The sequence below is a fragment of the Meriones unguiculatus genome, chromosome 5 (genome assembly GCF_030254825.1).
Source record: "Meriones unguiculatus strain TT.TT164.6M chromosome 5, Bangor_MerUng_6.1, whole genome shotgun sequence".
NCBI lineage: Eukaryota > Metazoa > Chordata > Mammalia > Rodentia > Muridae > Meriones > Meriones unguiculatus.
In genome coordinates this window covers 39992835-40018546 of record NC_083353.1, presented here as the reverse complement: position 1 = coordinate 40018546, position 25712 = coordinate 39992835, and the positions used below count along the sequence as shown (strand labels likewise).

Genomic DNA, 25712 nt, shown 5'->3' with positions numbered 1-25712 from the left:
GCCCATTCTCTGTCTGGGACAGTTACACAGCCACCCGTTCCCCGACTAGCCCATACACACCTTCCTCATCTTCTTTCCTCTCCCCCTCCTTCCTGTTCTGCCTCTTTTCCTCCCTTTCTTATTTCTATCTTGTTTTCCTTTCAGAAGCTTTTAGATTGTTGTTCTCACTGATCAAGAGTATGTTTTTGTCTTTTTGCATTGTTTTTCTTGATTTATGGTCCCTTGGATGTCCTGATTTAGCATTTCCTCTTCCCTGTAAAGGCATTCACCATATGCATGGTGCCTTAATTTAACCATTCAAGCTTTATTATGTGTCTTTAAGATCTATTTTTAAGTTTATTTTTATGTGTGTGAGTGTTTTTCCTGGGTGTGTGTATATGTATCATGTGTATGGAGGCTAGAAGAGGATATTGGAACCCTAACAGATGAAGTCATAGATGGTTGTGAGTTGCCATGTGGGTGTTGAGAACCAAATCTAGGTGCTCTGCAAGAACACCAAGTGCTCTTAACCCTTGAGCCATGCGCCCACCTCCCCTTGGCTCCCATCTCATCTCATCTTTTCTCATATCATATATAATATCAATAAAAATCTCTCTCTCTCTCTCTCTCAAAATTACTTGGGTCCACATGTCCCTAGGCAATATTTACCTTAGCTTGTTTAACTTTATTTAATCTATTGACAATCTATCTATCCTTGTAGCCCAGGATCACCTCAAACTAAGGATTCTCCTATTCACGTCCCAGCTTTTGAATATATTCTACATGGTTTCTAATGTTCACATGGTGGATAATTCTCTAACCTAGAATTCTTTATAGCACTTGTCATGACCTACTCTCCTGTGAGAGATGGGAGTTGCTCCTGCTCATTGCAAGGATATGAAGACGCCACCGTTAGCCTTTCTGGATGAGTAGTGGGGTGCATTGTCCCAGGACTCAGTTGTTCTAAGTGAACGAAAATTTCTTCAAGCTGTACTTGAACTCCACTTGACCCCTTTTTTTGGCCAACTCTTGCATGTCAGACTTGCCAGCCCACTGCCCAAAAAGGATTTGTGTGTGCGTGTGTGTGTGTGTGTGTGTATTTTTAGTGTACATTTGCCCAAAGCAGGATAACCTTCCATATTTAGGATTCAGATGTTTGTTCTTCTGTGAAATTGCCTGTGCCTGTTATTTAGCTCATTTCCTACATTGCCAATCTTGAAAGTTGACTCATATAGGCTCTTTATATATTCTGCATACAAGTCTTTTGTTGGTTACCCATGCTCCAATTATCTTCTCCCCCGTGCGTGTGTGCTTTCTCCCGTTATAACTGATAACATTTTAGCTACCACATTTATCAACCTTTTTATGGGTAGTACTTTGTTCCTTAAGATATTTCTCTTTACATTCTTCAGGAAGGTTCTGGAGAGATGGCTCTGTGATGAAGAGCACTTGTTCTGACAGAGGACCTGGACTGGGTGCCCAGCACCCACATGGCAGCTCACAATTGTGAAATGAAGATACCTGAAAAGAAGCTGTGTCTGGCTGGGAATTAAAACACTTCTGGGAAGAAATTCTGAAAAATTGGCATTCCAGTACTGGTGAAACTGGAATTTTGCAGGTTCAGAGACTAGTTACCTTATCTTGGGCTAGTTTTAGCCCTTCTGAAACAGCCATTCCTTGGCCCACTCCATATTGGAGCTTACATCTTGTGACACTAGTTTAAAAACTTTTTAGACTCTATCGCTGTAGCACAACACTAGCTTCCACCAACCCAAAAGCTAAGGATGCCATCAGAGAGCATCTTAGGCCTATGGAATAGCTTCCCCCATCTCACTGTACCTTCCTCTCTGGTGTACCCACCAATGTACTTCAAGCTTGCCTTAGGACTTCTTCCTTTCTGTAAGACTATACAAACTTCATGAAACACAAAACTGCTTCCACATTGGAACACAGAATTTTGGGATAATCTGAATCTGTGTTCCTGGACCATGGTCACTCATACATGCTTTAGGATAAAGTGTTCCCTTTATTCTTTTGAGGTGAGCTGTTTCTCCCATTGACAGTTACCGTAACTCCACTTCTACAGAATTCAACATCCACTTCTGGCTTTCACAAATACCTCATATACATGTGGTGCACACTTAAATTCTTAGGGAAATTCTTCAGTATTTTCTTCCAAAAACTTTGGTTTTGCTTTTAACCTTTAAGCATTTTTTAATTGGGGTTATGTGTGCATGCACCTTTGTGTGTGTGTACATGTATGTGAAGGTGCCTATGCATTTGTGTGAGCACGTGGGGGCCAGAGGTCATGTCAGGTATCTTCCTTAATTGCTCCCCACTTCACTTTTTAAAACTTATGCCAGGTGCTAAGTGTGAGGCCACTCACTTCTGCCATGAGCAAGGCCCACCTGCCAGAGGTGACATTTATGAGGAAGTTAAATGATGCTAGACGTGTACAAGGAATACCATGGTACTTTGATCTCAAAGAATCTTGTGATTGATGGTCATATTGATGCCAGAAGTCTAAATAGCTGTTCAGTGGAGTTCACTCCTCAAGGGGTGTTTGACTATGATGTATCATCAAGTCATGTATGTTTTCATATGAAACTTGCTTAATAAACGTTTGTAAGACTAAAAAATATTTTTAACTTAATTTTTATGCATATGGGTGTTTGCCTATATGTATGTTTGCCCACCATGGACAGGCAGTGCTCTTGGAGACCAGGTGTTGGATTCTCTGAGACTGGAGTTACAGATGGTTGAGCTGCCACATGGGTGCTGGGACTGAAACACGGGTTTCTAGAAGGGCATCTAGTGTTCCTGGCCACTGAGCCATCTCTCCAGACCCCCACTTCTCACTGAACCCGGAGCTAATCTAGGTGGGTTGGCCATCAAGCTCCTGGGATATGCCTGTCATCTCCCAGGAACTGGGATTACAACAAACACTGCCTCAGGTTTTTATATAGGTGATGGGGGTTGAACTTGGGTCCTCGTGCTATATGGCAAGCATTTTACTGATTGGGCCATCCAACAAGCTCTAGTGTAGGTTTTCTTTTTAATAATAATAATAATAAAAAACCATACTCCTATTAAAGAGAGAAGTCTGTGGGTCCGCTGTGCAGAACACCCCACCTGCCCTTCTATAAAGGATTTCAGTCATGGCTTGTGTGCTGCCTGCTCAACAGCAAGGCTGAGAACAAGTGTAAAGTATCTACACGCATGTGCACAGTCCCTACTCCCAGGCCCCAGCACCGGGAATACTACTTGGGATATTAGTAATTGTCTTATTTCTGTGATCAAATAGCTGAGAAGAAGCAATGTCAGGAGTTTGCTTGGTTCAAAATCTGAGGGTACAGTGTACCGTGGAAGGCATGGTGGGGAGTGCAGCCTTGGCTGTGATGGCAGAAGCATGTGCGGGGCTGGTCACACAAGTCCACAGACGGAAAGCAGAGAAAGAGGGCCTATGGTGCTCAACTCACTTCCTTTTTATGCAGCTGGAACTCCAGTCCCTCAGACGTTGTGTGTGTCATCCACATCTGGGGTGGTGTCGGGAGCTGTGACTCAGCAGAGGCCTGCTTTGATATTTTTAGGAGGCCTTTACTAATGGCAGAGGAGAACTTGCAAGTCCATCTCCTTTTGTTTGTGACCACAGGTGGGATAGCTTATGAGGGTTACACTTCTTCCTCAGGCTCCTTGTGCAAATTAACCTATTGTTCTGAGATGTTTTACTGGCTGAAAGTAACTCCTCAAAAAATAAAGTGGTCAGAAGGCTGGAGGCAGAGGAGGAGGCAGACTTGAGACTTGCTGCAGCAGCCTGCCTTTTGCTGTGGCTGTCGAGTCTGGACCTTTAAAAAGTTTCCTGTGTGCTGTGTGTTTATTTTATTAATTTTAATCCTCACTCCCAACTCAAGAACCATTTGACTCTGCCCGGCTGGCTCTGGCAGGGTGGGATATCCCTCCTCACTTAAACTTCTCTGGAAATGCCTCTTAAGACATACCCAAGGTGTATCTCCTAGATTCCAAAGCTGGGCTCTGTAAGCAGTGGCCAAGCAACTCTAGAGCAAATCCACCGAAGTTAGAAGCAGCAGCAGGTGTGCAGGCCTGGCCTGGGCTTCCAGCAGAGTAAGAGGTGTGCCAGCACTGTCAGGGTGTATGCTGGCAGAGGGAGAGCAGGGCTGTCTGATGGCCCTAGGAGTAAAGCCTGAGGTGGGAACCCTTCCTTTTGCAAATACATAGCACAGATGGAAACCATCTTGTGGTCTGGGAGCAGAGGGGGACCACAGGTAGTATGAGTACAGGGCTACAAAAGACCTCTGCGTACAGGAGCAGGGAGGCTCCAGCTCCCCCTGGTTTTGTGCACTCCCGGGTACCAGACCCGAATGAATGCTCAGAACAATTCAATGCTGGGCCCGAGGAATCACATTCATTATTTCCATCCTGTCTAAGTTGCCTTGCAAACTGGGGTTTGAGACAACCATTGCTTTCTATTTCTATTCCAAATATCCACAAAGAACAAAGTCATAGCATTTTGGAGCTGAAAGGGTTTCAGAGCTGCTGACATTTCACAGGTGACTGAGCACCTGACTTGGGATCTTTCTGGGTACAAGCACGAGTCTGGGCTGCACAACTTGACTACTCACAGGGCACTGAGGATAGGACCTGCTCTCATGCCATCTCAGAAAGTCGTCTGAGATGTCCCCTGGTCTGGCTGGACCTACCCTTGTAGAGGTGGGAGGCGGCTGCTGACTTTACAGCACCTTTGTTCCTCAGCTTTGGGCTTTAGCTGGTTTCCAGGTCTGTGTTGTTCCCAGGCACTAGATTAACAGCATTGTGGGAATCATTTATTGATACTTCTTTTCTAGAAGTTGTTCTACATTGTGAATAGTTTCATGTGAGATGAGGGGTGGTCTGAGGCTTCAATTCCACAAATGAGCCAGTGGAGGAAGACCTGCCAAAGGCTGGGAGCCTTCTGGGCAGGTGATGTGTGGCCATGGACCAAACATCCCAAACAAGCCCACAGTGAGCAGCACACATCACCACAGCACGCTGTGACTCCATTCTGTGAGCCCACGTCCCTCCACACAGCAGGGCACATCTGCCAGCTCCCTGCTCCGCTTCACATGGGAGAGAAATTACCTTTTGCTGCTTGTTTCACTATGAGTCAATCAGCAGCGGTTTATTTTCTAAAGGTATAAAAGCGCATACAAACAGAGGCTCCCTCTTCTAGAACTCGGAGTTCCGGTGTGAAGCATGGCTGTTGTGGATACAAAAATGATTTTGTTTTGGTCGCAGGTGTGGGATGTGGGACTGATTCAGATGGTCCACAGAAACAGACTATTAGCTTCATCTGGGCTCTGAGAGGCGCTTTTGCCAGCTGCAGATAGTTCAAATCTGAGGACTCTGGAGAGTGTGGAGTAAGGAAAGAACAAGGCTGTTCTTGCTTCCCCCTTGCTGCTCCTGATTGCTGTTGTGAGACAAGAAGTTGGAGGTCTCCTGAAATGAGAATTAGACTGGCTCCAACACACGCAATGACTGACCAGCAGGAAGCAGTTAAGAGAACTGTGCCCCTCTCCCACTAACCCTTTCCCTCTCCTACCTGGTGTTGGAGTGTTAAGGGATTGGAGTAGAGTATGGAGAAAAAGATATAAGAAACATATAAAAAAATTTAAGTATGCCTACACACAGCCTGTGGGCAAGGTCTCAGTGGAGAAGGGAGGTCTGCTTCCAAACCACCAGCTTCTCTGCTGCTGCCCCAGACCCCACAGTTACTAAATCACACATAGACAAACACAAAGCTTTATTAAATCACACTCATTTAAAGTATAAATTAGCTTCTTTGGACTCATAAAAAACTATTCTTAGGCTCTGAGGAAAGTAGTCTTATGTCAGTCCCAAGGCACTTTTCTCCCCAGGAGTTGATTGGTTATTCTCTGTGGAAGAAAACACAGGAAAGAAGTCAGATGTGGTTACCAGCACAGGTGGTTGGTCATCCTCATCTTAGCACACTGCTGAGGAGTCTTAGACGACTGTCCCTAAACCTTGTGAATCTTACCTACTGACAGTGGCTATCAGGAAAAAAGTGTTTCCTGAAGCATTTTAGAAAGATGGTCTATAAGCATACCTATCACTTCTCCATGGAAACAGATAATCCAGAATGCCAACAGGCTGACCAGCACAGCAAGGGCCTGAGTGATGCTAACACGGCAGGCAGGCCATGCAGTGCCTGGGGTCTCCCCCACAATGCCCAGGCTTCTGGGTGCTCCAGACACAGTCTTCAAAACTCAAAATAGTCTGGTCTGGTATTCAGCTTGTGACGTTCACATTCCTCTAAACTACAGTAAGGAAAACAGAAACTGTGAAGGACAGGACCCTTCCCGCAAGTAGCCAGTGTGGCATCTAATAAAATTTGCCCTAGAGGCTCCACTCTCTAGCCCTCACTCCCTGATGACTCAGGGACACCGTCCAGTGTGTTTACATAGTTCTAGAGACTCACTGTAAGGGATCATAAGTCTGGTACTTTGTGCAGTTCAGCTATGAGGGCTTAACTGCCTGTGTGAAGTCTGGTGTACTTGCAGACACAGAAAGGGTGGCTCACAGCTCACTCTGATTTGAAGGCTAACTACTACCTGGTGTGTGAAATCGCAGCTCTCAGTCACTCTGCCTCTCAAAAGCGTGAGTCAGGCTGTTTCTATTTCCCTCCGCTGATGAGCCTGATCCATCCCTCCAAGGACAGCGTCAACTCAACCAACCATTTTATAGAGCTGAGCTCGCAGCCGGTAGGATTTATAGTCTGATTTCCTCTTCTCCTCTTCTCTCTTCTTCTTCACTTCTGGAAGCTGCTCATAAATCCTTAGAAATGGCATGAGTGGAAAGATAGAAAGCAGCAAGGTTATCAGGCACAAAGGTACACAATGACTCTCTCTACACCAATGGCTAGAAAGCAGTGCCAAGAGTGGTAATCCCAGCACTCAAGAAGCACAGGCAGGGACAGGAGAATCTCTATGAGTTCCAGGCCAACCTGGTCTACAGAGCAAGTTCCAAGCCAACTAAGGCCATATACATTTGTTTGTTTGTCTCAAACAAACCTATGTCAATAAAAACAAAAACAAAAAAACCAAAAACCAAACAACCCATCCCTTCAGAAGCGCCACACAACTACATGACTTCTTATTAAAGCCATCTCCTAGTGAGCCCTAGAAATGTAACTTGTAACTTAGTTTTTCAATGGCATTCTCACAATCAACTGCCTGCAATGGATCAAGATTAAAAAAGTCTCTTTGTAGAAAGCGGTCTGGAGAAATGGTTAAGAGTACCAGCTGCTCTTGCAGGTTCAATTTCTAGCAATGATGTGGCAGTTCACAAATGTCTTAACTCCAGCTCCAGGAAATCCAACTCCCTCTTCTGGCCTCTGAGGGCACCGCATGCATGTGATATACTTACATATAAGCAGACAAAACACTCATATACACAAAATAATAAATAATTTGTTTTGTTTTTTCGAGACAGAGTTTCTCTGTGTAGCCCTGACTGTCCTAGACTTGCTTTGCAGACCAGACTTGAACTCCAAGATCCACCTGCCTCTGCCTCCCTGAGTGCAGGGATTACAGTCTTGTACCACAAAAAGTAAAGAAATCCTACTACAACAATAACACCCCTTACCCCTGCACCCCAACCATTCAGTTCTTGTTTCCCAAAGGTAACCACTATTATCAAGTCTTTTGGAATTTCCAGGAATATTTTATCCATGCACAGGTCTACACAGCTCTGGAAGCAAAGACTTTTAAAGACTGCCACTGCAGCGGTGGACTGAAACTAAACAGGCCTCTGGAACCCACATTCTTAAGCTTTATTTAATATCGTGGAGAGCAATCCATTACTTCTTATTCTGTTGGAAAAACTCCTAGAAATGATATTGCTAAGATAAAGAAGGTGGCCCAAAATAAATATTTACTTTTATTTCAAAGTATCTTCTAGTTTCATCCAGATTTCTAATAAAGACAAGCTCATCCCACGCATTCCCCTTGCCCTTTTGAAGACTATCTTGTATTTTTCTCTTGCTTATGTGTGTTGTGAGAACCAACTTCACAGCTAACCTCACATGCTTCCAATTGAGCATGCAACCTTATCTGGGGGCTGGGAAGCAGAGCTCCTGATCACCTGGTGGTTGGCCTATAGCTGCGTAATTACTCTTATTCTTTCGGGCTTACCGCTTGGTCCTTTGAATCATTTCATTCTTTCCAATAGGCTTGGTCTTCTGGATGGCCAGGTGGACTAGACAAGAGAAGAGGTTCATTTGCAGATAGTGAGTGTAAGGAGAGGCAATGCGCATATAGCTGTGCCAAGAAGCTGCTGGGCCCTGGGCCCTGACCTGGGCTGGCAATACATGCACATGTGTAAAGATCAAGGGCAAGGCCCAAGCCTGAACTGCACTAGAGGGACGGCGACGGCAACCTAAACCCACTGTGGCAGGCCCAGAGTAGTTGATAGGTGAGGCAGCTGCAGGTAGTGCTTGACACGTTCACAGCTGTCTTGTGTTATTCTACTGCCACTCAGTTCCACGACTACGAGAACAGACCTTGGCTGCAAAGCTGGGCTTTCACTAAGCAGAGTGGAATTTGGGTGAGCTATTCACTTAAATGGCGAAGTGAGTCTTAATACAGTGCCCTAATACAGTGTGAGAACAGTGCTGGGCAGACCTCAGGTCTGTGGACTATTATTATTCTCCTATCACACTCTGAAACTATGAACGCAAACTAGTTTGCAAAAGAGCCATCTTTATGGTAGCATGGATGCGGTGAGAAGGCCTGCAGAGCTGGCTTACTGGGGTCACCCAAGTGTGAAAAGCTAGGCTGGGCCAGTTAGTGAGGAGACAGAAGTCTCAGCAAGCAAAGCCACATTTGGCATCCTTGCCGAGGACTGGCAGCTAGCAGTGTTCCTCACACAGCAGCAGCCACTCTCAAAGTGACATGAGGGTGTACCTCTCCTGGGCAGGGGCTGCACAGTGTTGAACAGAGACTCCCGTTCGCTCTGGAGCAGGTTCTGTAGCTTCCTCTCCTGGACTAGAAACTTCAGGCGCTTCATCCGCTCCCGAGAGTGGGAGATGAAGTCAGGTCTGTGAAGCTGAAGTGCTTCCTAAGGGTGAGAAAAAGCCTCATATTAATGACATGCCCCAAGTGCTCAGAAAAAAACAGCACCTGCCCCAGAGGTTTAGAGAGCCTAAGGGAAGGGGCCCCAGGAAAAATCAAAGGAAGCACAAAAATGCCTTTGGGAAAAGCTGAGAACTAAAGTGGGGTCACTTGCAACTCTTCCAAATGTTTATGAGACAGAAGTCAGTTCATTCCCTTCAAATTCATCATTAAGTATTTTCTTTAGCCACCAAGGGGTTAGAGCTCAAGGGTGAGTTTGTGGCTAAATGGTAAGGTCCTACGACAATGCAGTGTTGATCCAAACACTAGGCTTGATATCGCACATGGAGAACCCTGCACACAGCGAGCAATGTCCTATCAGAACCCTCCCTTCGCCTCAGATCCTGAGGATGACTGAACAACTAAACCCCCAGCATGCCAGCCACACATCTCCACACACGTGTGGCTACAGTCAACCTGAAGTTACTGTACCCACCTGCAGGGTGACTCTCACAAATGGCCTAAGAGAAACCGGGCCACCTCCTCCATCTGGGCCTCCCTGAACCCCATGACTCATCAGGCATGGCTCCTGCCAGTTTTGTTCTCTTAGTGGCTCCCTCCAGGGTTTGGTTTTGGTTACTGGTTCAAACCAAGAGATGCCAGGGCTGTAAATCTTGTGCAGATTTTCCTTCTTAGATCCAGACTTTACATTTTCCACAGGAACAAACCAGGAGACTCCTACAGGAAATATTTTCAAGAAGAAACTGAAAAGTTTTATTATTTTTTTAATAACTGCCCAACTATATCAAAGACATGTATGTGATACTGACTTAAAAGGGACTCCTCTGTCGGGGATGACAACCCTTGAGTTGTTCTTAACCACAGTAGGACTCTCGAAATGAAGTTCTAGTTACTTTCAAAACATGGCAATGTGGTGGTCAGTGGCGGGTGGAGTCAACATAGAGTCCTCAAAAGCAAGGGATCTCAGTGTTGCAAGACTCTGGGACATGGCTCTGCATTTCCCTGCTACCTGGAGTCAGAAACTGACCTTCATGGGGACTTGGCTGCTTCTTCCCTAAGTTTCTGGCCCGCAGATAGTGGGTAAGGAACTTTTTCTCTTTGGCTTTTTCTATTGGCCAGGAAGTCACACCACTGTCCTCTTCCAATCTGGCCTCACCAGAAGCCGGGCTTGGGAAAGTCACCCCAACATCCCGAGTGTGTTTTTTGGCACCAGTCACAATCTCCAATTTACCTGAGGGGAAAGACAGATGTTTCTGGGAGCACACTCAAAGCCTGGCTGCCTGGCTGGCAGGCTTACTCCAGTCAGGGGGTGAGCCCTTGTTAGCAACTCAAAGATATGCTGCACGGAGGGGAGGGCAAAGGAGAGGAAGAGAGGAAAAAGGCGGTGGAGACAGGTGCAGAAAAAGGGGAGTGAGAGGGTTAATTCCTAAGTGGGTTTAACTATGAGAGAGAAAGAAGAAATGCTGATTTATGAGTTTAGGTCTTCAACTCCGACACGAAGGGAGCAAGACAGTAAGTACTTTCCGGACCTGCTGCCAATCACCCGGTAAGGAAAAGGTGATAATACTGAGCTCAAGACTTGAAGGAAGAGAAAAAAGAGACTGACTTTACAAAATCAAAAACTCTCTTCAAGCATGCTTCAAATCCTCCTCGCCTGCTCTCCAGCCTTTGTTTACAACTCTGGACCTCAGAAAACTTACTCACTTGAGCCATTCTCTTTTCTCCTTTGTTTTTACAAAATGCACAGCAGTAAATTGTCACTGTTCTGTACCTTGAGTTTTCTTTTAAATTATGTATGCCTTTGTATTGGCAAAGTAAGTTTTTGAGGGTTCTGTCTGCAGGTATGTCTGCGCCATGTGTGTACATGTGTGTACAGTGCCTGCGGAGGCACTGGATTCCCTAGAACTGGAATCACAGGTATTTGTGAACCTCTATCCGTGTACTGGGAAGTGAATCACGGCCCTCTGCAAGAGCAACCAGTGCTCTTGACTATCTCTCCAGCCCGTAGACAGAGCTTCCTCATTCTATATAAAACTTCTTTATATAATATACAATAATGTTTGTATGAAACTACAATAATTAATTCCACCATTACGGATGGCTATCAAAGTTGATTTTAAATTTCTACTATAACAACACTAGTTTTTACAATTACTATTTTACACATATTTAAGTGTATCTATCTATTGGCCAAATTCCAAAAGCAAAAACGCTGGGTCAAAGTGAATTTGATAAGAACTGCCAAACTGCTTTTCACAGGACTTGTGAATTAGTTGCACCTCTGCTATGAAGACACTCGTTTCCCTAAACTCTTGCTTATAAACTTGGATTTTCTTTGCAATTAATACAGGAAAATTGCATCTCAACAGGCAGGTACTTTTAATCTTTATAGCTTTTATCATGAGTGAAGTATGAATTATGCTGTTTGTACCCTTTATCTGAGTTAAATATGTTGAAGAGGCATTACTGAATCAATGCAAAAGTTAAATTCAAAAGATTTACCAGCTTGCACACCCTTGTCTAACACGTGCACATTTTCCTCATTGGAAAGAGTAGAATCCAAGCTCAGGAAACTACCAGCAGTTGAAACGGAGTCAGAAGAAATCATATGGTTTGTCACCTGGAAAAGTGAAAAGAGACTCTCTCAGAGTGATCTGCAGCCAGAGGTATAGTTACCCATGGGCATGCGAGCCTGCAAGCCCCCGAAGCCTTCTCTCTTCAAACTGGTGAGACACAGCTGAAAGCAGCTTATGAGTGATGGGACTGTGTCTCTGTGATGGGGAGAATGCTGCTGGAAGGCCCAGGCAACTGCAATACAAAGATAGCTGGGCATTTCCCTGGGATTTGAGAGAACTGAAGAAGTTGGTAGCTAACCTTTAGCTGGACACATCTCCAAAATGAAATTCTTGGCTGACACATGTAGGTAATTCTGAAGCTAAAAAAGATGTTGACTAAAGTGATAAAGTCCACAGAGGAGCCCTCAATCAGGGCAGATTCAGACTTCTTATATGGCAGGCAGATACCAAAGAGCTGCAGTGCCTCTTAAGAAATCTCAAATGAGTTGCACTGAAGGTTAAGAGATGAAAGCTGACACTGGTAGGTGAGGAAAAGTTCAAAATGTAACTGAATACTCCATAAAACTGTTTCTTAAAAAAAAAAAAAAAAAGGAATAATTGTCTGTAAGCAAGTATACAAACATGGAGGCCAGAACAGGGCATCAGCATCCTCCTCCAACCACTTTGGAAATCAATCTGAAACTTTCTCAGACAATTAGGTATAGTGCTACCTCAAGATCCTGCTATACCACTCCTAGGCATATATCCAAAATATGCTCAAGTATACAACAAGGAAATTTGCTCAACCATGTCCATAGCAGCTTTATTCATAATAAGAAGCTGGAAACAACCCAGATGTCCCAACAGAGGAATGGATACAGAAATTGTGGTAAGTTTACACATGGAATTTAAAACAAAGAAATTAAAAACAATTAAAAACAAAGAAATCATGAAATTTGCAGGCAAATGGTGGGAACTAGAAAAGATCATCCTGAGTAAGGTATCCCAGAAGAAAGACACACATGGTATATACTCACTTATAAGTGGATATTAGAGATATAACATAGGATAATCATACTAAAATCTGTACACCTAAAGAAGCTAATCAAGAATGAGGACCCTGGGTAAGATGCTCAATTCTTATTCAGAAAGGCAAACAGGATAGACACCAAAAGAGGGAGAAAACAGGGAACAGAACAGGAGCCTACCACATAAAGACTCTGAAAGACACTACCCAGCAAGGTATCAAAACAGATGCTGAGACTCATAGCCAAACTTTGGGCAGAATGCAGGGAATCTTATGAAAGATGGGGGAGATAGAAAGACCTGAAGGAGACAGGAGCTCCACAAGGAGAGCAACAGAACCAAAAAATCTGGGCACAGGGGTCTTTTCTGAGACTGATACTCCAACCAAGGACTATCCATGAAGATAACCTAGAACCCCTGCACAGATGTAGCCCATGGCAGCTACATTGGGTTCCCTAGTAATGGGAACAGGGACTCAGTGTTTGGCTGTTTGGTCATCTCCCCCTGAGGGGAGAGAAGCCTTACCAGGCCACAGAAAAAGAGGATGCAGCCAGTCCTGATGAGACCTGATAGACTAGGATCAGATGGAAGGGGAGGAGGACCTCCCCTATCAGTGGACTAGGGAAGGAGCATGGGAGGAGAAGAAAGAGGTGGGATTGGGAGGGGGCTACAGCTGGGATAAAAAGTGAATAAACTGTAATTAATAAAAATAAATAAATTTTAAAAAGTAGTAACTGTCTGTAAGCAAGTACACAAACATGGGGGCCAGAAGAGGGCATCAGCATCCTCCTCCATCAGTCTCAATCTATTCCTCTGAGGCAAGGTGTCTCTCTGAACCTTGGGCTCACATATCCACAGCTAGATCGGTAGCCAGGAAGTTCCAGCAATCCTGCTTGGCTTCCCTCAGACCTGGGACTATAGGCATATAAGGGATTCAGCTTGTTGGACAGGTGCTGGGACCTGAACACTGCTTGGCATGATGGCACAGCAGGTGTTCTCCAGTGAGACATCGTTCCAGCCCAAGAGTGTTTCTTAAGCCTGCTCATCATAAAATGTCCTGGGGGGAGAGAGAATCCTAGGGAGGAGAAGAAGACCATCTCTAAGGAGAGGTTTGGCCTTCATTTTTGGTAAGTGTCAAAGGACATTTTCATAAGCAAGTTTGATAGGGGCATGTTGCAGCTCAAGCAAAGTATCTATTCCTTTGAATGAGCTAAACTAAGGCCTCTGGAAACTTAGCCCAGAATCCTGGAAAAAGGGAAACACTTGAAGGCAGGAAACAGTTTGATTTTCAGAAAGGTAAAAATTGTAAACTGGTGAGTTTAACATCACTGACCTGTCAAATTTAGAATTGATCATCAATATGATAATCCACAGGAATGTGAAAGCCAAAGGTGAGCAAATGCCCAAGCATGATAAAGACGACAAAAACTGGCCTGCCAAGTTAGCTGTCCTCCTGGTAGACAGAGCCATTGAGTGGCAGCATGTCTAGTATACTTATATCTCAACAAAAGGACAGCATGTTTGAGAACTAGATAGAGTCCTAAGGGTTGAAATGACAATACATACTGGTAGACCATAGTCAGTTAGTCCACCCTTACCCTAGCATTATTTCAACATTCAGAAGCCTGCCTGAATGTACATTTTGCACTGCACAAATCCCCAGGGCATGTCCTAAGTCTCTAGGTACAGCTGCAGCCATTCTTGACTTTTTTTGTGTCAATGACTTGGAGATTTGGAAAGTAGAATTTCTATATAATAAGACATACAGAGTGCCTCAGTGGTGGAAAAGCTCACAAGGAACTTTTGAGCTTTGGCCCAAATCAAATAAAAGAATGTTTAGTAGAGATAATTATATAAATCAAAGGCAGGAACACTGTGTAGACAGAATTGTAAAAAGAATCTGATATAGGATTGGGGGCAGCAGAGACACACAAAGCCAGCACTAGGCCTAGACTCCTAAGACCTGAGCCAATGTTAGGTCCTGCCTTCTGTCTCTCAAGACACAAAACTGTCTCTTTGTACCAGTTTCCTCACTTACAATGGAACTAAATTTTTTTATTCCTGAAGTTACAGGAAGTGTAGAAAGGGCTGACTTGCTGGCTCTTACCTATAACCACAACTGGGGGGCTGCAGGAGGAGGACTGTGTCCTGTCTGAGGCTAGCCTGACTGACACAGTGAGGCCTTGTCTCAAAACAAATGAATAAAGGCAAACATGAAAAAAAAAAGAACTACAAAAATCAACAAAAGAAATACTAGAAAAGATAAAATCTCAGCTCTTCACATTACAGTGAGAGGATCCCAAGTTCAAGCCTAGTCTGGGCAAGAACGGGAGATACCATCTTCAAAACAAACAAACAAAAAAGGTTTGATGGTTGATGGGAGGCTACAAAAAAAAAAAGACAAAAACTCAACTAGTGTAAAACTTTCAGAATGCTATGATGTTTGTTAAAAAGCAAAAATGCACAAGTACAAAAGGGGCAGTAAAGTCAATACAATGACAGGTAACATACCACACCTGTGTAGCCAAAGCACAGTAGGTTCCAAAATGGGCTGGCTTTCAAGACAGAAATTTAAGGATAAAAACAAAATATGCCACCAATTTTGTTTGTTTGTTTGTTTTAAATAGAATGCTTATGCTGTGTGTGTGTGTGTGTGTATATATATATATATATATATATATATATATATATATATATATATATATATATGTAAAATATTTGAAAGGAAAGAATCTAGCCTGGAAAAGAAGAAGTAAAACTTTTTATTCGCAAGTGACATGGTCCTGCCTAAAGAATTTAGAAGCTACTGCAATTCATAAGTTCTGCCAGGCTCTTGGATGTAAGAGCAGTGAGGGAAAGGTCATTTCTATATTCTAGCATTGAGATATCTGAAAACTGTATTGAACACTTCACTCAAAACAGCAAAAACTATAACGTATTTATGGGAGAATTATAAATCTAAATTAATTGTGAGACACTCATACGTGACTTAGACAATGCAAAAACTGCTAGTAAGTCTCCCCAAAGTAATTTGTAGGTTCTCCATAAACCCAAAAAAATCCTTAATGAACCTTCCTGAAAAAATGTATGAGCTGGTCTCAAGCTTTCATGGAAAGGCAAAGGATCATAAGAACCAAAAATTATTAGGAAAAAAAAAGAGCAGGAAAAAAATTACATTTCTTGATTTAAAAATGTTAAAGTAATTAAGACAGTGTAAACTGAGGTGAAAACTAGGTGCAGACAACAGTCAACACAGAAAGACTGATAATAAACTCTTATGGTTATGGTCAGCTAGGATTTAGAACAAAAGAATCTTCACATACAAAAGATGACTTTAGACACATCACATGCACAAAAATGCACTGAGCATAGATGCAGACCTACATAATTAATAAATAAAATGTTAAACAAAACTTCATTATTCACCATGTGAACTTCAAATTTTGTTTTTAAAATAAACAGAAGTGCCAGAATGGGAGAAACTTTCCTCAAGTTATACACCTGATAAGACTTACAATAAGAGCACAGAGCAGAAAGGAATAGATGCCATCCTTGATCTTACCCAAAAGGCTAACAAGTGACCCCAAACAAATAAAACTCTTATGAGCAGAACAGGAAGACAGATGACCTAGTTTAAAAGTGGACAAAAGATGTGAATTCACTTATCACCAAAGACAAGCACACAAAACGATCTTCACTATCTAGTTGCCAGAATACCCAGATAATGTCACAATGCAGTGCCTTCGCGTCACTTAGTATGGTCAGGCCAAAACGTGAGTAATGACAAGTTTTGTAAAGATGTGGGAGGACTGGGATGCTCACCACACTGCACGTGGGCATTTAAAAGAGCATAGCTACTACGGGGAAACCACACACACACACACGCACACACACAATACCAAAAAGGGCTGGCCAATGTGACACACACATTTGATTCCAGAGAGGCAGAGGCACGCAGATCTCTGAGTTCAAGGCCAGCCTGGTCTAGAGATCAAGTTCCAGGACAGCCAGGGCTACACAGAGAAAACCTGTCTTGAAAAACCAAAAAGAAAAAACACAAGCATTTTCTTAAAACATTAAAAATTTATCACAAACTATTTTACATCTAAAAGAAATGCTTACATAAAACTTCCCAATAAACGGCCATAGTTGTATTCCGATAACTAAAAGCAATCTAAATGTTCACTAATAGATCTGATGTGGTTTAAAAACAAAAACAAAAACAAACCACTACTCAGAAGGAGAAATCATTGATAGCATAGTAAACCTTGAAAACATCACATGAAAGCAAGCAACTCAATGCAGAAGCTGCATCGTCAGTGACTATGTAAACTGTTGCAGAATGGGCAGGTAAGGGTCCCTAAGGCTGGGACTAAGGAAAAATTGTAAACAAAACCAAGGAGCTTTCTAGAGTGATAGAAATAGTCTAAAAGTGGGTACGCTGATGACTGCACAACTCACTTGCAGTAGAAACAACACTAGTTGCCTCTGGTGAGTTGATGCCTGGGAACGAGAGTAGGAAGGACACTCATCAAATGCTACATTATTCCTAATGTTTCATTGGGGTGTATTACCACTTCAAAAGAGAATCAACAAAACAAAGGCTTGAAGTGGTGAGTGTGGCAATAAAGATGTAATGAGTTTAGGTTGAAGAAATGTTTTAGCCCTATAAAAGTGATAAACTGATTTCATCAACATGCTTAGTTCAAAGGTCCAAGTTTTAAAGTAGGATACCCACAAATGTATCCCCAAGAAAGCTGCTGTACTTGGAAATTGAAGTGAAAAGTTCTTCCACACAGATCTGTGAGAAATGGTTACAGTGGACACCTAAAGGAAAACCTTTGTGATCAGGGAGCTATGAAGGAGAAAGCTAGACCTATTTCCCATGCCAGAATTCCCAAAGCAAGTGGATTTGCAATCTTAATAGTAAAAACCATTGATAATTAAGAGTGTAAGACATGTATTGGTTTGCCCTTTAAGGAGATGGTGCAGAGGAGCTGCTGACGTTTGGTATGACCTGCTTCATTCCAGGTATGACAGCAATGGATAGGACCAAATGCCTCCTGCATTTCCAAGATCCGGTTCCAAAGACCAGTTGTAAATGCAAAAAGTCAGGAAAACCCCACATTTACATTTATTCCTCCCAACAAAATGTATTTATTTGACCCTCTATGGTGGTTAAAAGTCAAATGAAACAAAACAAATATGAACTTGGAATGCTGAGAAACTGGAACATTTACACTGCTTATGGGAATGTGAACTGGTAAAGGCACTTGAAAGTCTGGCAGTTCATCAGATCAACAATTCCACCCCTAGGTATATTCTCAAGAGAAAGGGAAACAGGCCAACACATTAAAAACATGTACATGCTCATACAGCTTTGTTGAAAATAGGCAAAAAAATTGCAAAAACAGGCAAAAAAAAAATGCCACCATTTCAGGAGTGTTTCTAGACTTTTGTAGTTCTTTTTATGTTTAAAAAGTACTAGATAAGAACCATTCCCACATTTATTGATTAGACATCAGAAAGATCCTGAAAGGCAGCCTTTAAATTAGAAAACCAATATCTATGAGCTGAATATTAAATAAAATGTGGCATTCAATAGAGTGCAGTGTTTGGTCATAAAAATAATGAAGATGACCTTAAGAGTGGAAGGAAATTTCCTAAGATCACCTCATGATGGCTCTTCTAAGTTTATTAACAAAAATAATGTTTATTCTGGACTGTATTTCTAGCGCATATCACGTAAAAATAAAATATCAGTCTTTTAAAAGTAATTGTCCTTCGAGGCGAGACTTTAGTATTGAAAGGTTTGTTTTTAAAAGAAACCCTGGAACTATGAAAAGAAAAAAAAGAAAAAAGAATGTGTGCTATGGCACTGGGTGGCATGCACCTCACTCCCTAGAGCAAAGCCCAAGGCATGCGGCCAGTCAGCAATGCTGCAGGAATGCTGACTTCTACCCAGGTTCCAAAACACCATGCAAAGACCTGCACTTGTGTTCAGCTGGTTTTGGGATCCACCATGCGATACATTTTAAAAAATTCACTGGCAGATGCTGCTGGCCTGCAACAGACCACATCCCTTTGCCTACAGAGGGCTACAGGCACCTGATCAACCTCCAGGTATGTGTGGATTGGCTGTTTTCCAAAATGGAGTTCCACATGGAGATTTAAGTATTTCCAAGTTAAATGATACCAGCTACCATGGTGTAAACTTTCTGTTGTGAGCCATCTTGGAAGAAAACATATTTTAGCTGGCTGCTTCTTCCTAATGTTTATCATGAGAGCAAACTCACCTGCTGATGCCTGGCTTTACACAGCGAAAAAAATGCCACCATTTCAGGAGTGTTTCTAGACTTTTGTAGTTCCTTTTATGTTTAAAAAGTACTAGATAAGAACCATTCCCACATTTATTGATTAGACATCAGAAAGCTCCTGAAAGGCAGCCTTTACATTAACTATGTATTTACGGAGACACAAGCTCGTGCAGCCCGGGCTGGCCTTTAACTTGCTGTGTACTGAGTTTCTCGTCTGCCTATCCAAGCCTCCCAAGTGCTGGGATTACAGGCATTTGTCACTAAGCCCCTTAGCTTCTTTAAGCCTTTTAAAAGTCTAAAATTACTTCTAATGTTTTTTAAATTACTCATACCAGTCAATAAACAGACAACCTAACTGGCTGGTGTGATGGAGTATACCTGTATTCCAGCACTTGGGATGTAGAAGCAAAAGAATCAGGAGTTCAAAGTCATCTTTGGGTACACAGCAAGTTAAAGGGCAGCCTGGGCTACATGAGGCTCTATCTAAAATGAGAGAATTACTCTTACTATAAAAATTAAGCTTTGGGAGAGCACATTTGTTATGATGCAGGAAGTTTAGTATCAATAGCCTTCACTCAGCTAGGCACCTGAAAGGTTTCTCCTTCTGAGGAATGGATTGATGGTAATGCCAGAAATACACTATAGTCAGTCAGTCAAAACAAGAGGGACTTCATGTCACTAGATACAGCTTTTCTTGTTAAAAGGTTTTTAGAAATGTCCAGATCAACTGATAATTACAGTCTAGTAAAATTTACTGATCCATTAAGGGTGACATAATTATGTGCCTAGAGACAAAAGTTACAAAGGTTTAGGGTCTAATTTCAGCAGATGAAGAAATTATGAAAAATACCAGGTGTGGTAGAGCACACCTTTAATCCTAGCACTTAGCAGCCAGATCTCTGTAAATTTGAGGCCAGGCAGGTCTACATGGTGAGTTCTAGACAGCTAGGGCTATGCAGAAAGACACTATTAGTTCAAAACAAATGAGAGTGTGTGAGCATGTGAGCGTATGTGTGTGTGTAAAACTTCACCAGAAGGTTAAACAGGCATTGTATCTGAATAAGTTCTTGGGATTTTGTTTTCTCTGGTATCCATGAGTGAAGACTGATGACAGGAGAACAGCTGAGGGTGACATCAACATTCAAGCTGTAGCTACCATGATGGTTAACATGCTATGGAGGTCATCAGGGTTGAGGGCAGGAAAGCTTCCCAGAAGCAGGGCAACAGTGAACCAGCACTAAACTCCTCCATCAACAAGTGGGGTATGTCTACCTGTGGTCACGACGGCCATGCAGAGTGGCAGAGCAGGAGAGCAGGGATTCCAAAGGTTTTCTATCAAGCTGAAAACACTACAGTCTGAAAGTGGCCTTTTTAAATTTGTACTCCCTTAAATACTTTCCCCTCTGGCTCTAAATATTGCCAGGGATCATGCTCACTCAAGGTGACTGGACATTTTTACTGATGTAGCAGCTGCACCTCATCCATTAGGTTTACTTGGAGGCTCTGACGCAACTTTAGATTTAGGAAATAAAACTTCATACTTCATTCAGAGTTAATGTCCTCTTCAGATCTTCCCATTGTGATCACGCCCCCCCATTTCCATTTTTTTGTATTAAAATTTCAAAAGAACCATATGCTACTCAATTACTAAGTCTTAATGATTGACAGTCTAGCTTAACAAAAGGACACCAGGTTTTCTTAGTAACTTTATATTACTTATTAAGAGAAATCTATTGATAATTGACTATTTAGAAATGTGCATAAAATAAACTGTATGCACATTAACAGCTTAAATGTACTGCTTCCCTATTCCTACATGTTTTTAAAGTAGGAAGTCTGTGTTTATAATCTGGAGATTGGGAAGAGCTTCCTGGTCAAGAATGAATAAAAAAACAATGTGTATAACAACACAATTACAGTCCAACTAATGTTTAAAAATCAAAAAAATTTTCAGAGAAAAATGAAAGAGGCTAATAAAAAGACAACATAAGCATAAATGCCAAATCTGAAACTAAATTTTTTTAATAAACAATATAAATTTATTTTTTGCTCATGCAACTATCCAGACTGAAACTAAAAATTTTTAAAAACATACTTCAGTGTGTCAGCAGACATTAAAAAGCCAAGTCCTCAGAGTGGACCTGGAGATAACATAGCACACTCTCTCAGACCAGCTGAATGGGAACTCCACATGTGGAGGGTGTATGTTTACAGACAGGAGGGAGTACGGTATAGATTATAGATAGCTATACAATTTTTATTAGCTAACTAGGTAGATGGTCAGTTACACTTTCCTCAATCATTATCCATTTAGATTCTAAAATATATCTGCCTAAAACAATGCAAAATAATATTTTAAAAGATTATCTTTGTCATCCATATGATGCAAAGACATATATGCAGGCAAAGCCACTTTGTACATTAATATAAGAAACGTCCCTTTTGTCTGTGCTTGTGTCTCCATTATCAGTAGTCTAGATATTATTTCCTTCTGTGGCAAGAATAGCCAGAGAAGGAACTACTGTCCTTTTAAAAGATCTGCTTTTGATTAGTCAGTCCTGGGAATGGATTCCCATGGTGGATGTGCCTTCTTACCACAGACTTAGCCACAAATGCCAAGTTTTGACATACCATTACTACTTTGAAATCTAAGGCAATTTTTTCCTCTCATATTTAATTTAAAAATTACACTGGTTCAGCCTAGTTTTACTGTGTTGTAGTAAAAGAATATGAACTTACTTATAAAGCTACTCTGAAATTTGTTACCATTTGCCTAATGTACAATAACTGCTGATAAATATTCTGCAGGTGTCTGGAATTAACTATGGATGCTGTGTTTTGAGAATGGAGTTTTACAGAGATATGTCTCCTCCTCCCCCCAAGACAGGGTTTCTCTGTATAGCACAGCTATCCTGGAACTCTCTTTGTAGACCAAACTGGCCTTGAGCTCAGAGATCCACCTATCTCTGCCTCTCAAATGCTGGATTAAAGGTGTGCACGACCATGCCCAACCTACAGAGCTATCTTAAAACAAGCTTGTTAATACAAGATTGTACCACAATCTCCCATCCTTTCTTCAAGTGTTTGTAAATCTCAAAGAGCATCTCACACCTCTGGTCACATTCCATATCAGAACTGTGTTTGGCTGTACAAGTCAATGTGTTAAAGTTGAAAATAAAGCAAATCCCTTAAAAGCCTTTTTTAGACTTGAAAAGTGTGCCACTGTGCCATACCCACAGTGTTGGGGATATGACAGACACTCAAAGACAAGTAGAATTTACTCAAGAAGACAACAAAACACACACACATACAACACACACACACACACACACACACATCTTTACATAATATAGAAATCTGTATTTCTTATTTTCAAATGAAGACCAGATATTACCAGCCAGAAAGTAGAAATGGAAATTTTTATAAAGTTCAGGCAGGAATAAAGACTAAAAGAAGAAATTTTGTACTCTTATATGAGATTAAGCATTTGTGTCTCCTGATCCAATAATCCCATTTTCAGTATACATGCAAAAAGACTCACAGAGAGACAGGATTTGCTTGTTTTGGATGCTGGACGGCTGGGCTGAGGGTCCAGCAGAACTCATGTAAATGCACACACACTCCATGGATTATTATGCAGTGATTAGACACCTGGATTAGATATACCTATGATTAGATGTCAATGGATTCTGAGATTATGAACATAAAAATCAAAACAGTGGCAAGCTTTTTATACAAACTGAAATGAACATGTACATACACACACACACACCTACAAACACACAAGTATTTGTAAAAACCCATGTGACTCAAAATATATTTCCAAAAGGGCAGTTACACGATAGAAATGAGAATGGATACCGGGAAATTTTTTTTAAAGGGAGGCCATGAGTACATTTAATTCAATCAAAATCCTTAGCACTAAAGTTTTTTGTTTCATTTTGTTTTCCTACCAGGCACAGTACTGTCTACCTGCTGGGAATTTGGGAAACTGTGGTTGGAAGATTATAAACTTGAGATCAGTTTTGTATTACACAATGAAACATGCATATTAAAAAAACATGATGAAGATGATGAAAAAGAGGAGAACATAGAAATGGCATGGAAACTACACTGCTCTTCTCTCATCCTTCTCTGTCACCACACTTCTGAGAGGATTCATATGACAAAACTTGAGGGTCAGATGATCCTTCATGCAGAAAATGAAAATTAATGAGACTTGGAAATCTACTTTCTCCGCTCACCTATCAATGCAAAAATAAGTTTTTTTGTGGGAATGTGGGACTAGAGAGATGGCTCAGTGGTTAAGGGCACCTTTTGTTCTTGCAGAGGATTGGGGGTTGATTTCCAGCACCTGCATGTGGACTCACAACCATCTGCAACTCTAGTTCTAGGAGATCTGATGCCTCTTCTGACTTCCATGGGCACCAGGCACACCCATGTGGTGCACATACTTACATGCAGACAAAAGTTACATGCATAAAATAATAACAAACATCAGCCCACAGACAAGTTTTATGTCATCTTATTAGAAAATACATCTTGCAAGGGCATCCAAATACTTGGTGGATGAAAGTCTTTAAAAAGTAGCTGAAGCTGACATAAACTAGATGAAAGCTAAAGTTATAGACCCACTAGAAGAAAACTAAACTAAAGGGTATTTTTGTGTGTGACTTTGGGTTGACTCTTTCAGACAGGACATTGAAGTGCACACGTGACGAGTACAGTAAAAGGACTTTGCTACACAGAAAGGGAAGTCAGCAGTCTGGAGAGCAATGCAGAGAAGGGTAAGAACAAGCTCAGAGTGGTGGCACACGCCCTTAAATCTCAGCACTTGGTGGGCAGAGGAAGGAAGAGCTCTTGAGTTCCAGGCCAGCTAAACTGGTCTACTCAGTGAGTTCCAGAGCAGACAGGGCTCCACAGAAAGTGTCTGTTTCAACAACAACAACAACAACAGCAAAAAAGTTTTCAAATCACAAACCCATTACAAGATTTGCAATTAGGCTTTGTAGAAAACCCACACAACTCAACTAAAGAAACACTCCTAAAGCCAACTGACAGTAAATTAAAGAGACAGCATAACTATATTTCCAATTTAAAACTTTCTACTTTTCTGTATGATTATAAAAAAAAAACAAACCCAAATATAGTCAGGTGTGGTGGCATAGGTCTCTAATCCCAGGAAACAGGCAGTTTTCTTTGAATACAAAGCTACATAAAGAATTAACATTAACCACAGCATTAATCCTAATACTGATCATCAAAACACAGCAGAATAACAAACTCATTCCACAAAGCTGGCATTATCTTGATAACAACAGAAGCAAATACATCACAAGAAAACTGCACGCCATATGAATATAGATCCAAAAGTCTTCCTCAAAAGTCTAGCAAACTGAATCCTACAGCACTTGAAAAGGATTGCATAACATGGCAAAATGGAAATTACACCAGGAATTCAAGTTTGGCTTAACATGTGATTATCAGTTAATATATACCATAGTATTAAGACAAGGGGAAGGAGGTGATCATATCAATAGATGCCAAATTTAACTAAAACCAAAATCTTTTTATAATAAAAATAAAATCTAAACCAGCAAAAAGGAACTTCCACAATATAATAAAAGTCCCAAGAGAAAACTCCACAGTAACACATTCTCAACTGTGAAAGATTGAAAGAAAGTCTTCCTCCTGAGAACATGAACAAGGGTACCTGCTTTTACCATTTAACACTCTACTGGAAGTACTCAGTAAGTCAGGTAGAAAGTTAAAACCATCCAAACTGAAAAGAAAGACTGTCTCTATTTGCAAATGACAGGAAATTCTATATCCTCTACAAGAAAATTAAGTGTTAACAAATTATTTCAGCAATGCTGAGAGGTACAAGATCAACATGTAAATATTAGCTATGCATCTATACATCAACAAATAATCCAAAAATGAAATTAAAACAATTATACTTACAATAACATTGAAAGAATAAAATATTTACAACTGTATACTCTTAAAGGACTGAGTGGTCAAAACAATCTTGAAAATAGGGCAATTCTTTCTATTAAAAATTATGATGAAGATATACTGTATCCAAACTGAGGTACTAGCATAAGGGAAACAAACCAATGGAATAGAATAGAGTATCCAAATGTGGACAGACAGACACACAGACAACTTTCCATTTATACATACACACACAAACCTCACATGATTTCTAATGATAGTGCTAAATTACAAATGAGGAAAATAGTCTACCAATGATCTTGCTAGAACTAGACCCGAACATGCCAAAGAATAAAAGCAGACCTTCTCTGTATACCATATACAAAATTAACTCAAAATACTGAATTTCTAAATATAAAACGCCAGGCTAAAGACAAAAATCTTACCACAAAATTGGCAATAATTTCCTGAATATGACCCTAAAAACACAGGTAACAAAGAGCACATGCTGGACTATTAAAACTGCTATCTGTCAAAAGATACAATCAACAAAAGTGATGGTATAAGAGGCAGCTACAGAATGATAATATATATATATATATATATATATATATCTCCACACACTTAGTAAGGTCTAACAACTCCAGTACAAAAAAAAAAGGCCAAGCAGCTAATTTCCTAAGGGTCAAAGGACTTAAAAAAAAAAAAAAGGCATTTCTCCAAAGATATACAAATGCTAAAATGCATATACA

General features: G+C 41.3%; 1 protein-coding gene across 6 annotated transcripts in view; it reads right to left on the bottom strand.

Annotated features, from left to right (window-relative positions):
- Positions 1-4814: 4814 nt before the first annotated feature.
- Positions 4815-25712, bottom strand: part of Alms1 (ALMS1 centrosome and basal body associated protein) — a 97613-nt gene continuing 76715 nt past the window's right edge. For 5 of the 6 annotated variants that reach the window (XM_060383640.1, XM_060383642.1, XM_060383641.1 and 2 more), the window contains 7 exons: positions 11628-11745; positions 10153-10356; positions 9601-9842; positions 8958-9111; positions 8187-8250; positions 6729-6828; positions 4815-5909 (listed from right to left, as the gene is read on the bottom strand). In XM_060383640.1, the coding sequence (XP_060239623.1) occupies positions 5865-5909; positions 6729-6828; positions 8187-8250; positions 8958-9111; positions 9601-9842; positions 10153-10356; positions 11628-11745 (927 nt within the window). In that variant the 3' untranslated portion in view covers positions 4815-5864. The remainder of the gene's footprint in view (positions 5910-6728; positions 6829-8186; positions 8251-8957; positions 9112-9600; positions 9843-10152; positions 10357-11627; positions 11746-25712) is intronic. The other variant, XM_060383644.1, reaches the window with a different exon arrangement.